The sequence below is a fragment of the Prorops nasuta genome, unplaced genomic scaffold (genome assembly GCF_024137725.1).
Source record: "Prorops nasuta isolate Cenicafe-Biocafe unplaced genomic scaffold, Cenicafe_Pnas_1.2 PNAS00016, whole genome shotgun sequence".
In the NCBI taxonomy this organism is placed as follows: Eukaryota; Metazoa; Arthropoda; class Insecta; order Hymenoptera; family Bethylidae; genus Prorops; species Prorops nasuta.
This window is the reverse complement of record NW_027116813.1, coordinates 5,990,088-6,008,066: the sequence shown is the minus strand read 5'-3', so window position 1 is coordinate 6,008,066 and position 17,979 is coordinate 5,990,088. Positions and strand designations below refer to the sequence as shown.

The following is a 17,979-nucleotide window of genomic DNA, read 5'->3' as shown; positions in this document are numbered from 1 at the left end:
ATTATTATATTTTATAATTAACCTTATCATAGCACTTGAAACATGGAAAATACAATTAACTTGCATTCGTCGCATTCGTACATAAATCTAAATAAAATGTTTGCTAAATACACAATCTTCGTAACGTGCAACTAATTCAGAAAAAGCGCGGGCACCAGTGATAACGTTTTAACCATGTTATGGTTTTAACCATGGAAAACACGGCCCACTAGTTAGTTCTGGTTACCCAGGGTGCCACTGCATGCTGTGCCATCTATGTTATTAAATTGGAATCACACAAAATCCATTTCCTGTGCGATTCATATGTATGTATAACTCATCTGCAAGAATATATTTAATTTGACGATTCTAAATGAAATACGGGTTAGCATAAATATAACATTAAAAAACGATAATATATATATGTGTTCTACCCCTCAGAATATTACATATATATATATATTCTTCGGTTCAAACATTATAGTTTGCTTAATATAAAATAATTGTTATTATTGTTAAAAAGATAAAATGTAGGGTTTTTATTTATTACTACCATATTGAACTCTAATGGTTATCAAGGTAGATTATACCATTTAAACAGATTCTTTTAGTAGCTGACGTCATTTTGCATATTATGAATTTTACTGTAAAGAGAGAATCTCCTATATAAAGTTTTGTTAGCAATATGACATCAAGTTGTGTCAACAGAATAAGTTTTGGTTTCGTATTCAATTTACAAGCAGGATATATTGCATTATAGATTCTCATACCAATTTTGATGTCATTTTACATTTTAAATTTGCAACTGAACCTGCTACGTTTTAGTTGACAATTTCCCGTCATAATCTGACAGTATAGAATAAAGTAAACATTATATACACAAACTGCTAGCAGAATTTATTAATCAAGGTTTTGCAGTTAGCTTGACATAATTTTGCTGACAAAAGCTGCAGCAGGATTCTGACCTAATTTTGTGAGCGCAGAGCTTGGCTATCAGGGATAAATTCAATAATACCATCGAGTATGCTAGTTTTGCTTAATGTTTTGAAATCTTCAATTATATCATGTTTGAAGTCCTACAATCACAGCTGCATATTATAACCTGAAATAAATCCCACAAAGTACCACCAAATAAAAAAATTTATTAGCATATATTACAATACAGTGTTACTTATCCGATGAACTTGCTGACTCCTTCATGTTTATTCCTTATTAATTATCCAGTTTCAATTATATTGCACTATCATCACAGCTGAGTAATTTGGATGAAAATATTAGGGTTATGCCGGTAATACAATTAACAGTTAGCAGTTAGTCGCCTCCCGCCAAACTAGTTATATCGATTAGTTAGTCGGCGAGTTTGTATAAATATAACGTCATTTTCTTTAACGGTTAACTTCAGCCCGAGACATACATTCTGGCTGGAGAAGAAGAAGATGACGGAAAGAAATTAAATTTTTCGTTATATATATAGCTGACAAATTATGAGATCTCTGGATTGCGTGAACCAATTTTAATGTTCATGGGATCAAATAAAAGCTTGTTCCAAACCATTTCAAGAAAAGCTTTACTGAAATCATGACAGTGTATCATTTACGGAGAAAAATCGATTAAATAATTGAGACGGCCAAACTTGCTGTATAAGATACAGTAGTGCCTCAACGGCGGTATAGGCATGACACATTATCTACTCTTATATGTACTTACCGTCGAAACACTACCGTGTCTCTTGATATATCGAAACCCTATTTTTACATATTTCTTAATCAATTATGTTAATTGCAATATATACATATTCTACAATTAAAGAAAAAAACAATTGGGTGGAATCGAACTCGAATCTGGGCTATGAAAGACGGCCCTTTTTAAAATGACCGATTGATTCTTATGGATGTTATAAGAATTAAACGGAATATGTTTATTAGTTTGTATTAGAATTTATAAGAGATTATAGGTTCTTACAAAGAGTAGAATTTCCGATGTAGAAACCCTATTAAGTTCAATAAGATTTGTTATGAGTCTCTATTGGTAATTTATCCAGGGGGACGACTAAAGCAAACATCCGAAAAGGATTTTTGTCGACTCGTTGGTTAAGCGAAAGGGAGATCGAGACGAAGAGAGAGATCCGAGAAACTTATGCCCCTTTCTCTCACACTCGACGTATACAGGAGCTGATCGATTTTAAACAAAGAAAGCCGAACACATATACGCACCAAAGTAATGATATGTGTGCATTACAATATGCTTAGCGTTCTTTTCCGATAGATGACGCTACGGATTAAATGGAAAGGTAAAACGTTTGCGATTATCAGGGCCGCCTACCTGTAGGGATTGCCGCGGAACCTCGCATGAGCAATCTTCCGTTTCATCTTTGGTTATACGATAGAGCTCGGCGGCAATCATGAAGGTCTGCGAACGGACTGACTCCCCACCATACTTGTTAATTTATAATATTTATAAAAACATAAACAAACAATTAAAACATGTTATTAGCTCGCATTATTCATAGATTGATGGATTCCGACATGTAGAGACTAGTCGCGCTCAGTTACGCATGCGCTTCACCGGTTTACGCCGCTCGAACGACGCTTCTGGCCGAGCGCGTCGTGATAAAATATCTTTTTTCACTATGAACACCAAGAGAGTATACGCGTTTTAATTTTTTTCTTTGTAGAGGACATTCCAAGGAACATTCCTGATCTTTTTTTATAATTGTCAGAGCATGACAACACATTTGTTAATTCAAATGTTTATTTTAATTGTTAATAGTTTTAACCAATTAAAACAAACTGTCTTTTTTTATATTTTTCTAATAAAGTATGATTCTTTCTGAGTACACTCGTTCCAGCCAGAGTCTTCTATCTTTATTCGTTTAGGAGATATAAATTTTCAAAGATTACGTGTTTTTATCAAAAACAGTAAAACTGCAAACTTTGACAGCTCGTATCTCCGAAACGTAAAAAGATTTTTGACTCAAACTAGCGCCAAAAGTCTTGTATTTTCTTATATATTAACACATATTTAAAAAAAAAAAATCGGTGTTGTACTCCGAAATCTGTCTGTTTTGACGTGGAATGGCCCCTTCCGCAGACCCACCAACATGTTAACAAATGCTTGCATCCGTGAGATAACCCCACTAATGTCCCTGCTCCCTAGTCGCGCACATTATTACATGAAGGTATACGTATCTTGGCTCGTATCGCTCAACTTCGATGAATATCGATTATCTGGGGTATGAAAGAGAGCGGAATAGTTTTCTCGGATCTCTCTGTGTCGCACCCGAACTAATTCGAGGTTAACTTGGTTCAGCCGACGAGTTAAAAACGTTTTATGCCGGCAGCGTAGACTTTTCCTTTTGCAGGCTTCAGTTCGATTACTGTAAACAATTTTGCAACTGTTATTAAGAAATGCTCAATATTTTTATTTTCTTGTATCATCAAATAATAAATACAAATACGGTTGTAACATAAAATATGGTAATGTGCAGCTTTAATTCCCACACCCAATTTCATGCAATACAAATTTCTTTTTAAATTTCATTAATAATAATGATTGTGTGTACGTATTACTAGTTCCTATTGAAAAATATTTTTCCAGCATATAAATCTTAAAGAATTGAAAGAAAAAAAAACAACTTGAAAATAATTCGATATTGCGACACCATCATCGTAGTGAGCAGTTACATAATCACCTGCGCTACACTAGCTACCAAAAGCTTGCAGATAAGCAGGCAATGTGAATGAAGGCTTTCTTAAAATGATAATTATTTATATTCTTTTCTTTCTTCAATGTAGTTTAGTAGCTGAAATCATCGAAACTGAATTTAGAGATTCGAATGGTTTTAATTGTTTAATTTCTATTCTGCCTGACTTGTCGTTTTGAATTATAGCTGTAAATATTGTGACGCTACTGTCTATCCAGGAGGATAGCGTAGATGGGAAGGGAGGAGTGATCCCTCACTGATCACGTTCGCGTCCCAATAGGCGACTTCCTACAAGACCCGGGCACCTTCGATGTACTATTAATAGAAAACCGAATATTTACTTTAATAGAGGGGGTTCTAACCCTCATACGCGACTTTAGGGGATGATGTGCTAATAATAGTAATTCTCCGATTCCGGTTAAACTCTCTTTATTATAACTTTCGTAACCAATATAATACAATGCTCTGTATAACACGGCTTAGTTACGCTAACGCGAAATCCCGAATGTGGGTGCGACCTAAGTTGTGCGAACGCGGCTGAAGTCCCGATGACGTAGTAGCTAGCCTCGCGCTCTCTCGAGCCATTAGTCGGCGTTCCCGACGGGGAATCTACCGAGTCGCGCGATACTCCACGCGCCACCGGGGGATTCCTAAGCCAACTACTACGCGGAGGAGTCTCTATTCTCGCGCGTGGGCGTTACTCTACGGTTATTCGCACTGACTAAGTTCCCGCGTACTCGATCACAATAACGACCCAGATTGTTTTGGTTCCGAATCTAAGATCACGAGTCCTCACAGAAATTATACTAAGTCCGCGTCCTTGAATCGACTGAAAGGAACGATCACGTCAACCGTCAAACTGACAACGAACTTAGGTAATCGCGAACACTCTTTTTATTCGCGCCTCTACACACTCTATGATATTCGCCTTATAGGTCCGACGGAATGACCACTCCGCTATGTTGCTCGCTTACCCTTGACAGGTGAGTAGGGCCAGCGGTTCCCTATAAAACCGATCGGTGCTACGAGCCCTAGCACACCACGGGACGTCACACGACTTTTTCTTCAGAACGAATATTCACCCTTATCTATCCAGCAGTGGATGTCTTTCTTCTCTCTCTCTCTCTCTCTCTCTCTCTCCGATTGCCCAGTGCTGGCCCTCAGGGCTGGAAAGCTCCGTTATCTGGTATGGGTTTGCGGCAGGGTGGCAGTTGTCGTACCTCACGATTACACTCGTATTTGCTCTATGCGGTGGCTGTTGCTCTGTCGCTGAATATCGCCGGCGGGGCATAAATCGGCACTCGTGTCGCTTGAACTTCCAAACTACGTGTGTCGGGGCAGTCCGCGAGAGCATGTCAGGCCCTGCGCCTGTTTCACCGCTGCCCCGCTACACCCGTTGCCCCACACTAGGGAGCCGACAAGTTATCGATCCTAGATCAATAGCTTATCGGCTGATAACTCCCTAGTTCTCACACGACCCGCTTATCTAGCGCTTGAGATTAGCAAAGCGCTAGATGGCAGCTATTGTAATGCTGCGGGAACGCAACGTTACAATGTTAAGTAAATATGTTTCTATCTTTTACGGCGAAAATCCCTCCCGAAGTAACACTTTCTGCATTCTTAACGGAATGACCACCGGATTTTTTAACAACTGTTGTCCTTGGGACAAAAATTGTGACGCAAAACGGGATAAAATAAATTCGCGCTCGGACGAAAGACAAACTATGACTATTCACTTTTAATAATGGCGTCGTTCAGCAACCATTATTGCTTTTTTACAAGTAAACTACGATGCAAACGCCATAGACGACCTTCTTGTTATTGGTCAAATGAGTGACACTAATTTACCATTTTTTGGTTATTCGCAAATAGGAAATTTCAAGTGAGCATTTTTCAAGAAATTTCGATTAGCCATTTATCGGTTAATGGTAAATAGAGAAATTTTGAGTGGGTATTTTTTGATTATCGGCAAACGAAAAATTTCAAGTAAGCACTTTTCCATCACTGGGCAAATGGAAAATATCGATTGGCCATTTTTCAGTTATTGGCAAATGAAAAATTTTTGATTGGCCATTTTTTGGTTACTGATAAATGAGAAATATCCATTAAGCCATTTTTCAGTTATTCGCAAATAAAGAATCTCGATTAGTCATTTTTCTGTTATTGGAAAATGAAAAATCTCGATTTGCCATTTTTCTGTCACTGGGCAAATGAGAAATTTCGATTGGCTATTTTTCGGTTAATGGTATATTGATAAATTTTGAATGAGCATTTTTTGATTATCGGCAAATAAAAAATTTCGAGTAAGTACTTTTCTGTCACTGAGCAAATGGAAAATTTCGAATAGCCATTTTTTGGTTATTGGCAAATGAAAAATGAGATTCAATAATTTTTTAGTTAATGAAATAATGGTAATCTCGGATTACCATTTTGCCGATCCCTGAGTGTCTGTCACATAAACTATACCGTCTTGGCTCATGGTTAATTTAACTACGTTTGCTTAAAATGGCTTTTAGGCGGCTATAATCCCGATAAAAGTTGGTAAAGGATTAAAAACTATCGAATAAAGTGTCTTACTTTGTATCCTTTGTTACATGTCCTCTTTTTTAATTGTATTATTCTGTGCGTAATATAACTAATTAAAATTAATATTTTTAATAATTTTTTTATTAAATAGGGCGCAAAGGACAATATAATGTTTATACAAGAAAAAACGAAGTCCCTTCTAACTGTTAAAAAAATTAAAACCTTTGATGAAAATTTTAAGGCATCTGAATTTGCATACGAAGCTTTGGATGTATATATAAAAGCCCATTCAGCTCTTACACAGTAAGTACAACAAAATTTTTATTTTATACACCGAACCTTTAAAGCACAAATGAAAATTTAAAGCAAAATATTTATTACAATCCGAATTGTTATAAATAGGTTAATTATTAATAATGAGTTAAAATATTTATTAGCCGATAAAGTGAAAACATTAATATGTAGGGCAGAAAGGGGAGTAAAATGATCCTCCTGATCAAAAACTCATCATTGTGACGCCAATATAGATTTTATCGTAGCAAAAATTGCATGTAAAAGAAATCATATTGCTCAATATCTACGTGGTCGTCCAATTCAGTTTAATTCAATCATTTATTTGCCTTCTTGGTTTACAGCTATTTACAGACTTCGTATTATCAATTATTTCTGATTAGGCTGAAGCTAGAGCGGCCAATTCGTAGTGGTCGATGTAGAATAATCTTTGTCATGCCTGTAAGGGTAGTTAGACGTACGATAAGTAGAAAAGTCTAATCTTCGCTAGCACGTCGTATGCAAGGTCTGTGGATGAACGGAACGTGAAGCACGGAGGTCCTCGGAAGCGATGCTATTTTTGAGCCATAGGGCTGTCATGCGCAGTGTCACTAATCGAGAATCAAAAGTTTCGCGCGATATTCCGTTTGTTCCTTTTCGCTGCGCTATCGAACTAGTGAAATTAATTAAAATAAAACAAACATAGTTTTCTCCATCTAACTTATTGCACTAGTGCAGCAAACAGTGAAAAAGAACAGACCTATTGTATTATTAAATTGTTTTGAAAAAAACTACTATGACGACCGTGATGAACATTATACAGACTTTTGTAGCTCATTAAAAACAGATGTTAAAAATGCAGAAGCAGCTTCGTCTATAACATCGATTGACCAATGCATGTTTTCCGCAATACATGGAAATGAACAAAATTATGAATATGTACAACCCATAGAAAATAATTTGGGGTGCAATGTTCTTAATATCATAATTGGTAGCGCTATTTCTTATGTTCTTCGAAAATGTTGCGTATGTCGTTCTTCTTTATCTTCTTTTACAACTGACAAAAATTATAAATTCAGTTTTATACAAAAACACTTTCTTAACTTCGGATTCTTAGAAAATTTTTCTAATATTCTATATTTAAATACTTTGCTACAGTTGAAGCACATCTAAGGGAGCATTTTCACCGTTGTAAGTATCATCAAAAATTATAATTTTCATTTATTAGAAATGATAAAATTTGGGTACCGCATGAAAAATATGGAATTATTAGATGTAGATCTACTGAAACTGAAAGGTATTGTAATTTTGTTAGAGTGAAATTATTAAAAGATTTATTTTGATTAGAACTATTATATTTAATAACGACAGAATTAAAAGTGACATCAAGTCGTCAAAACACATATCATTTGCATCATAAAATGCACACAGGCACAAATAATAATTTAAAAAATAAATATATATAATGTTATACGCATGTTTTAAAGTTTAAGAAAGAAGTATAGATGTTAAACGAATATTATATATAGTTTAAAAAATAGTAAAATGTTTTATACTATTTTTATGTTCTGTTAAAGAGATATTGTAACGTTACTTAACCCTTAGGCGGCCGAGATTTGAACATTGAAAATAGTAACAAAAAACTATTTAATATTACTTCTCAGATTTAAATGTAAAAACTAAAAAATACATGTGTGTAGTCATGACGCCATATGGCGTTATAGTGGCGGGGAACGATTAATTAAAAATGTTCGAAAATAATTTGATATTTTCATGGTAAATTAGGTTGAGTATGATATTTTTCAAAGCAAGATACAATACACAATGTAAACTGACATTGTTTGCCCTGGATTTTGGTTTCTGATCTTTTTTTCTTTTTACCATCTGGCATACGACGCATCTCTTCTTTTTCGCCATTTGACTGGAATAATGTTTCCCATTAAGACGATCATTATTGGATTGTAAAGTAAAAGACGGCTTGTCTTTTACATTCAATATTGCTTCAACAATTTCTAATCTAAATTTTTGGAAAGGTATTCTCTGATTGTTTATATTATATAATGTATGGGCATTTATAAGAGCCAAATCAAGTAATTGGAAAAATAATTTTTTATGCCATTTCATTGATTTTCTAATTGATTCAATCAATGATAAATTCTTATCAATTATGTCAATTCCTCCCATATTTTTAATATTATCAATTATACATAATGGCTTTATTATATCCTCTTGAGTATGATAATTTTTCTTTTCCGTTTTTCTAAATTCAAGTTCATGTACCGTAGTAATCATGTATACTTCTTTTTTATCTTGCCATTTTATAGCCATCCATATCATATTGTGAGCAACTTGTACCTCCCCTTTTCCAAAACGCAAATTCAGATTAGGCAATCCTTTCCTATTTTTTTTATTGTACCGCACATTCCTGTATCTTTGTCATGCAGAAATTCAGCTACTGTAGGAGAAGTGTACCATTTATCAGCATAAGCAATATGACCTTTCAAAAAGTAAGATTTCCTAAAATGTGCAATAACATCCCCAGAAACTCCTAATCCAAATTTTTCACAGTCAATAGTGGCTCCTATGTAAATGATAAAATCGATGATAAAACCACTTTCGCCGTCAACAATTTCATATATTTTTATACCAAATCAATAGCGTTTGAAAGGTAAAAATTGTTTGAAAGCTAATCGGCCTATCCATAAAAGAAGGTTTTCATCAGTATATAGATTTTTATCTGGGTCCAAAAGACTTGAGAATTTTATTTTCAAATTATGTATAATAGGCTTTATTTTTTCAGAGGATGCTTCATAGTATAACATCATTTCGCAAATGCTCATTATCTTGAGAATGTAAGAAACCTAAAATTTGGCGATAACAATTTCGAGTCATAGTTTGTGGGGATATTGAAGTGAACAAATTGGATTTACTATTCCAATAATCTTCCAGACAGCCTTTTTTGACATGTTCTATAAGAATGAATAGAGCAAAAAATGTTAGAAGCTCATCAATTTCTAAATCAACCCAGCCTTTCATATGTTTACGGGTATTTTCTGGATTTTGATATTGATATCGGTTAGTTTCATTACAAATCAAATTAAAAAGTGAATCATGGAAAAGTAATTTGAAGTAATGAATAGGATCATTGCCACTGAATCGAACATTTGTTTGAATACCAGAATGCAGGGTAAATGTTTTGACAGACATAAAAATAGCGGTCGTAAAACAGTTTCTGACCAGGGATGTAGTTTATATCATTATAAAATGATTTAGAGAATTCATCGTCCACATCAGAATCTGTTTCGAAAGGGTCAGACTCTCCACTACTATTCAATAAAAGTTCTTTGTCGTTGATATTCATAATTTTCAGAAAGTAAAATGTAAATATGCTACTTCAAAAAAGTAAGAATTACTGCAATGCTAAATTGCTATATTTACTTTTATAATGAGAAATAAAACGTAAATGCAATCTAGTGACAAAATGAAGACCTGCCTCATTTAAATATGTACATATTTCATCATTTGAACATTATACTTTATTTTAAATTAATATTATATCTCCAAAATTTTGACGCTTTACGGCGTCATAGCGACCGCTTAAGGGTTTATATAAAAATTTGCTTCTAATTCAAATGTTGATCCTCTTCTATATATCTATTTTGCAATTTAAAAATTAAAATTAATATTTAATATTTCGACTTTTTGTTTGAAGATTAGACAGCTTATTTCCTATTGGCTCCTGCCAAACTCGTCGCCATTTTGGAGTCAAATTGTGCGAAGTAAGTGCGATGATCTCCGTGCTTCACGTTCCGTTCATCCACAGAACTTGGTCGTATGGAGTCAGACAATTTCGATATGGAATTGCCCGATACGCTCGACATTATTAAGCACAATATTGACCAAAGGAATGAAGAAATAAAATTGAACAATTATGCATCACCTTCCTTATTTGATAAACAAGAGATACGTATATACTGAGAAGTGGAATCGGAAGCGGAAAAGGTTAAGAATATTGCTAAAGGCTGAATTTCTCTACGCATTCGGATTCAAAGTCATCTGCTGACTACCGATACCTCCCCAGTGAAATAAAATAATATGTAGAATATTCATTATTTTACAAGGAAAAGATAAAAATATATTAAAAAATAAAACTGGCCTTGGAAATTGTTCAAAGAATTAAAGATGCTGCGAATGCGCGATGTATTCATAGAATTGTTTACGTTTTGACTAAGACTCTCCTCGCGTCTACTCTCAGAAAATCCGTGAGCCCATTAAAATAATGTGCGACGTGATCACAGATTTTTTTATATGTTTCCTAAGTTTCATCTGTATACCCCCAACTGCAAATTCCACAAACTATTGAAGAAATATGAATGATTTTACTCATTTAATGTCGAAGAGATAAATACATATGTTAAAAAGTGGAGCACAAGTATTAAATTTTAACAAAAAACAACAGAATCTGAAATGTCACTACATATTAGTTGATTAATTTTACGTTTATGAAAATTCGAATTCATTAATGTTTTGCGCAATATCTGTAGCCTGTTCCATTTCTTAATATATATATATATATATATATATATATATATATACATAGATCTCTTATGAAATAAGGAAGAAGGTGCGTATTTTGTTAAAAAACCTTGGGAGGTTGCTATGAACAACAGCCAGCTGAAACTGCACCGTATCGTAGAAAAATTTGCGAATACGTCGCACATTATTAAATTTTTCGATTTTTATAAACAATTGCCTTTCTTGCTTCCACTTTTCAGACAAAGCAGATCTCTTCGTTATTAAATAAGGAATATTTTACATACTTTTAAATTTCGCTAAAAATATGCCGGCAGCCAGTTGTTGGCTTAAAAACCTAGCGCGCTGAGTTTTTGAGAATGCAGCAATTTTTTGAAACAATTTTTGTATCCAATTCCACTTTTTAAACTATACAGGGTGTATCAGCAATGATGCTTTTAATTTTAACCACATATTCTTGGGACTAATCTAAGTCGAAAAGTCCTATAGTATAAGGTCTGGAAAAGCATCATTTCTGAAATAAATGAATTTTAAACCGATAAATCAGGGCTTTGATTCAACGGAAAAATTACTTTAATTTCACTTTCGTTGACAGTTCCCCTTTAAAAAACAAAAGAAGTTTGTACTTCTCTGCCGATGCGTATTGTCGTACACGCATATACATACACAAACGCACAACTACGCCGATTATTATTATTACCTCCTAATGTCCTACATTTCTGATCCTGGTGTTGATGAAATTTATTTTCTGCCTATTTTTAAAAGGATCCTCGATAGCACCTACATTTGGTTTAAAAGTCTGGAGAATAATACGGCGTTATACGTAGATTAATTTTCAAGGCGTTTTATCTTTGCAGTGACACGACATATGAACTATTCTAAGGTAGTCAAGAAATAAGTATTATATTTAAAAAGCTATTATAAGAAATTTTATTTTTTTCTGTTTTTAAAAAGCTTACTGTTTTATCAGATAGAGCAGCTTGCTGTGTGCATCATTGAAAGATCAAAATGACTCGATAATAGATTTTCAAGTAAGGCCATAGTCTTCTCTGGAAATTTCAATCTAAATGGAGAGGTTGAGGGATCCCTTTAAGAGTAAATAACCCTTTTTTCATTTTCTGAAGGGACAAGCCAAAAAATTAAAAATAATTTTTTGTTAATACTGTAGATTATTATTCAGTCTTTGCACGCTCTTAGGTATGAAAAGATTTCAAAGATAAATTAGTATATGCTTATGTTTTTCTCTTCACTTTATTACGATTTGCTAGGTGAATTGTAAAATATTTCTTTTTGGTCACCATATCAACTTCAGTCACTATAAACTAGAATCTGGTCTAGCAACTGGCTAGTTTACTGGAAAGTCCATTTAGGCGAACACTATGCAAAAAGTACAAGCAAAAAGGAAAAAACTATGGGCAAACTACGACGTAAAGAAAAAATTTATTTAATTATGTGGCTTGTCCCTTCATAAAATGAAAAAATTGCTTATTTATTCTTAAAGGGATCCCTCAAGTTCTGCACTTAGATTGAAATTTCTAGTGGACTATAGCCTTACTTCCGAATTCATTTTCGAGTAATTTTGATCTTCCAATGATGCAGTAAACTGTTCTATTTGATAAAACAGTTAGACTTCCAAAAACAGAAAAGCATACAATTTCTTATAATTGTTTTTATGATAAAATACTTTTGTTTTAACTAGCTTAGAGCAGTTAATATGCCGCGCCACCGAAAAGATAAAGCAACTTGAAAATTAATCTACGAATAACGCCGCATTATTCTCCAGACTTTTAAACCAAATGGGTGCTATCGAGGATCCTTTTAAAAATAGGCAGAAAATGAATTTCATCAACACCAGAATCACAAAAGTAGGACATTAGGAGATAATAATAATAATCGGCGTAGTTGTGCGTTTGTGTGTGTATATACGTGTACGACAATACGGATCGACAAAGAAGTACAAACGTCTTTTGTTTTTGGAAAGGGAACTGTCAAGGAAAGTGAAAGTGAAGTAATTTTTCCGTTGAATCAAAGCCCTGATTTATCGGTTTAAAATTCATTTATCTCAGCAATGATGCTTTTCCAGACCTTATAGTATAGGACTTTTCGACTTAGTTTAGTCCCAAGAATATGTGGTTAAAATTAAAAGCATCATTGCTGACACACCCTGTATAGTAAGTTGGGACGAAAATCAAAAAATTTTTATATCGAAGATCTAATTGTGTGAAAAGGTTTCCTCGGAAAGAAATAAATCAATATAAAAAAAAGAAATCAATTTCGATAATATTTGACCCTTGCGCATAAGAATCAAAATTTTGCAATTTTTTAAATACCTACATTAAACTTTATTCATACCTAACACCTTGTTCGGTCGGCCTTTAGTGAGGATTCTTTGAAGATTTTTATACCTGTTTAGAAGTAAGAATACGTTGGTTCAAAAACTCACCACCAAGTTGCGACAGACATGTTAATCACTGGTAGTTTCAATATCATTGTTGACTGTTTTTCCTATCTCGGCATAAGGTGGTATCATTAGTTTACATATTTAACATTACTCTAGATTTGAATGAAGTGAATTGTTAATATATCCATTTTATATTGCTTTCTATTATATTACAAAATGGATATATTAACAATTCACTTCATTCACATCTAGAGTAATGTTAAATATGTATACTGATGATACCACCTTATGCCGAGATAGGAGAAACAGTCAATAATGATATTGAAACTATCAGTGATTAACATGATGACTGTCGCACCTTGGTGATGAGTTTTTGAACCAATGTATTTTCCTACTTTCTAAACAGATATAAAAATGTTCAAAGAATCCTCACCAAAGGCCGACCGAACAAGGTGTTAGGTACGAGTAAAGTTTAATGTAGGTATTTAAAAAATGCAAAACTTCGACCTTTATGCCCAAGGGTCAAATGTTATCGAATTTGATTTCATTTTTTTTTATATTTATTTGTTTCTTTCAGAGGAAACTTTTTCACACTATCAGATCTTCGATATAAAGATTTTTTGATTTTCGGCCCACCTTACAATATAGATCTCTTTCTTATTAAATAATGAAAATTCTACAAATTTTTTTAATTATCTAAATAGCCGCTGGGGGCTAACCGGTAACTTAGAAGCCGAGCGCTTTAAGTATTTGAGCCCGTTTCCAATTTTTTTCATCAATTTTCATATTCGGTTTTACTTTTTAACCTATATAAATCTTTTCCTTATCAAATAAAGAATATTCTACACATTTTTCTATTTGGTTGAAAGGTATCGGCAGCTAGGAGACGACTTAGAAGCATAGCGTACAGCGAAATCCAACATTTTGCAATTTTTTTTTTTCATAAATTTCTGTTTTCACTTCCACACACACTTTTTAATCTATGTAGATCTCTTCCTTATTAAATGAGGAATATTTTTCCAATTTTTTTATTTCACTGGGTAGGTGCCGGTTGCCAGCACATAACTTAGAAGTCGAGATACTACATATTTGATCCTTCTTCAATTTTTTAAAATTATTTCCATATCCGGTTCTACTTTTCAATATATATACAAGTCTCTCCTTTATCAAATAAGGATGATGATGCATATTTTTTCAATTTTATTGTTTTATTCCTTTGATCTGTATTGTATTTAATAACAGTGAGCGCATCGAGTGTAGTTATATGGAGTTTGTCTGACTACATACGGCAACCTAGCAAGGAATAAATTTATCTACTTAAACGTACGGCTAACTACCTGTACATTCATGATAAAGATGATACCATCGACCGCTAGCTTCAGCCTCGTCTATTCCTTCCTCACAATAATATCTTTAACCTTGTCATTTAATTTCCGCATAATAGTATTTATATTGCGCTTACACCTACATTATCTTTTCTCATTTTTCTTCCTCGCATTCTTTCCTTCTTTTCTCGCATATTTTGCCTTTACATACTTTCCTTTGGAAGACAAAAGCGTGGCTCACATTCCGCTTTCTCCGTTAACTGCTTTAGATAGAGGGGGGGGGGGGGGGGAGCTTATAAATCATCTCATTCTGCCTTTCGTTCTTTCTTTCATCATTCATCCCTCTCATCCATTCGTCACCACTCCCATCCTCTTCTAAAATCTTTTTCACTGTATCAACTATGATCTCCGGCTCTCATTCTCTTCACATTCGCACTGCACATAATCCCTATCTTTTTCTCGTCATTCATATATTCTATATTTTCTCTCATTTCATTCTGTTCAATATTTTTCTTCTCTTATTTTATTTTCTAGTTTGTTTCTGGTACTCTTATTTTATTCTTTATATTTCGCTTTCCCTCAATATACTTTGTGGTCTTCCTTGTTTCCGTATGTGCCTATTACACTTATTGCATCTCTCTCCTCTTCTTGCTTTTTTATTGCCTTATTTTCTATTCTTTTGCATAACTCTTCCTTTTTTTTCTCCTGTGAATCTCACTCTTCTATTCGCTTCACCTTATCTTTATTTTCTATAAACTCTTTTCTTCTTCACTTCGCGATATATCACTTAAGTTCTTTTCTTTCTTTTTGATTTTCTTTAAACACAATTTTGTCGTCCTGTTTCCTTTCCTTTTTCAATACCTTTCTTCGAATCCCTACGCTCTTTTTGCCACTCATAGCCACAACCTTTCTACTCTTAATTATTTTCTTAATAAACAATATTGTGTTTGTCTGTTTAAACCCGTGACACAGCTTACGTATCTTTCCTGAAATCTCTATGTTCTCTCTTTCTATTTTTTTCCATTCTTATGTTTCTCCTTCATGTTCCATCACTGTCTAAACCATCTTGTTATAAAGCCATATCCTCGTTTGCCAGTTTTCTTTAAAGGAGGAGTCTAGTCAATATGGGGTATTTATTCAAGTCAATTATTTTCATACTTCTAAACTATTAATGTTAATGTAACTTGGTATACATATAAAGATATATTCTAAGAACAAGAAACCATATTGAAAAGTGAACTTATATATATATATATATATATATATTAGGGTAGCCACAAAAAAATAAAATTTTTTCCGGTGTTATTATTTAGTTAAGAATGATGGAAAAAAAAGAGCCAAATTTTTTAGATTTTTTTGAATCCGTTAAATGTGCCGACATCGTTTTTAAAGTTAAAAACCCGATGTTCTTCCACTTTTTCGAGGTTAGATGAAAACCAAAATCCCAATAGGTTTTTAATTTGTCAAAAATGATGAAAAAAAGAGATCTTCGAGTTTGTAGAATTTTTTGAAGACGTTAAATTATGCCAATATCGGTTTTAAAATTAAAAATTTAGATTTATTGAAAAGGATTTAACGAAATTATAAATTAATATTGTGCTTTGAAAAGTTCTTCAGTTAAGTTACAAGAAAATATAGTAAAAAATACATTAATCCATTTCAAAGCTTTAAGATAACCTTGATCTGATCTTCATGGTACATACTACTTAAGGCTAAATAAACAATAACAGGTAATAAATCTGTATTTCTGCCCTTTAATTATTGTCTGAACAATATTTTTCAAAAATTCTTAGTTTTCTATATATATTGGCTGTCGCACGCAAAAGTCAACGAAAATAGAAAACTAAGAATTTTTGAAAAATATTGTTCAGACAATAATTAAAGAGCACAAACAGATTTATTACTTGTTATTGTTTATTTGACCTTAAGTAATATGTACCATTAAGATCAGATCAAGGTTATCTTAAAGTTTTGAAATTGATTAATGTATCCTTTATTACATTTTCATGTAACTTAACAAAAGGACTTTTCAAAGCACAATATTAATTTATAATTATGTTAAATCGTTTTCAATAAATCTAAATTTTTAATTTTAAAAAGGATATCGGCACCATTTAACGGCTTTAAAAAAATCTAAAAAAATTTGATTTCTATTTTTTCATCATTCTTAACAAAATAAAAGCACCGGAAAAAATTTTCTTTTTTTATGGCCACCCTAATATATATTTGTCGGAGCGTTGCGGGAGAGGCGGTTGGCAAAGTGGTTGTTTATGTTTTGAATATTGGATTAACTTTGTGAGGAGGACACGAGAAGAGGAAAAGGAGGACGGGATGGATGCGGGCAGTTGAGCATGAGCAGCGACAGTGTTAGCATAGAGAAAGTTGCAATTTTGACAGTTTGTTAAAAATAAATTGTTTCTTTGAATTATAAATTTGTGTTGGTGCTGATTTGATTGTTCTGTTGTCGGCTGATTCCTTTAAAATGTCAGACTTGTCTACTCCACCACTTAAACGCCATACGACATATATATATATATATATATATATATATATATACATATGTCGGAGATGATAGGTTGAGAAGTGATTGGTTGGGGGAATATAGTGGGAGGTAGTTGGGATATGGTGGAGATAGCGGTAATATGTTGAGAAGAACGAGTGAGCGTTAGGTTCAACGAGATGTAAACAAATCGGAGTTAGTTATGTAAAGTGGGAGAGTAAATAAACAAGACGTGGAAGGGAGGGCGGAAGTATGATGCGTAGTAAATTAAGTGACAGTTTCACGGTGGGAACCGGAAAAGACGGAAGTATTCGGGCGGCGGTTAGAAAAATTCAAGTGTTCTCCGATATCAGAAGTGGGATTACCATAAATGAAAAAGGATGCAGTTGGAATTGTTAGGCAGAGGAAAGGAAAAAAATGGGCGATGTATCGGTGGTGAAGAGCATAATGGATTTGTGAGTTGATCAGTAAGTAAGTGTTGAAAAAAAAAAAGTAGAAGTTGTGTGAGATGCACCAATAGTTGTATCGTAGCCGTAGCCCGGGGCTCGTCTATATTAGAGTCCGTGAGTGGGCGGTGGGCGAACGGACTATTGGTGAGTATAAAGAGGTTGACAAATGTGTTGGGTATCATGGATTTGATACTAGCAGGTCAATGGTATGACCGAAAGTTTTTGTTGGGTATCATGGATTTGATACTAGCAGGTCAAAGGTATGACCGAAAGTTTTTGTTGGGTATCATGGA

The 17,979-nt window shown here is 33.6% G+C and overlaps 1 protein-coding gene across 1 annotated transcript in view; it reads left to right on the top strand.

The window, feature by feature from the left end:
- Positions 1-17,979, top strand: part of LOC136779343 (large ribosomal subunit protein mL45-like) — a 139,698-nt gene that overhangs the window by 90,641 nt on the left and 31,078 nt on the right. Inside the window, exon 3 of the mRNA XM_066736875.1 lies at positions 6,360-6,511. Within this exon, the coding sequence (XP_066592972.1) occupies positions 6,360-6,511 (152 nt within the window). The remainder of the gene's footprint in view (positions 1-6,359; positions 6,512-17,979) is intronic.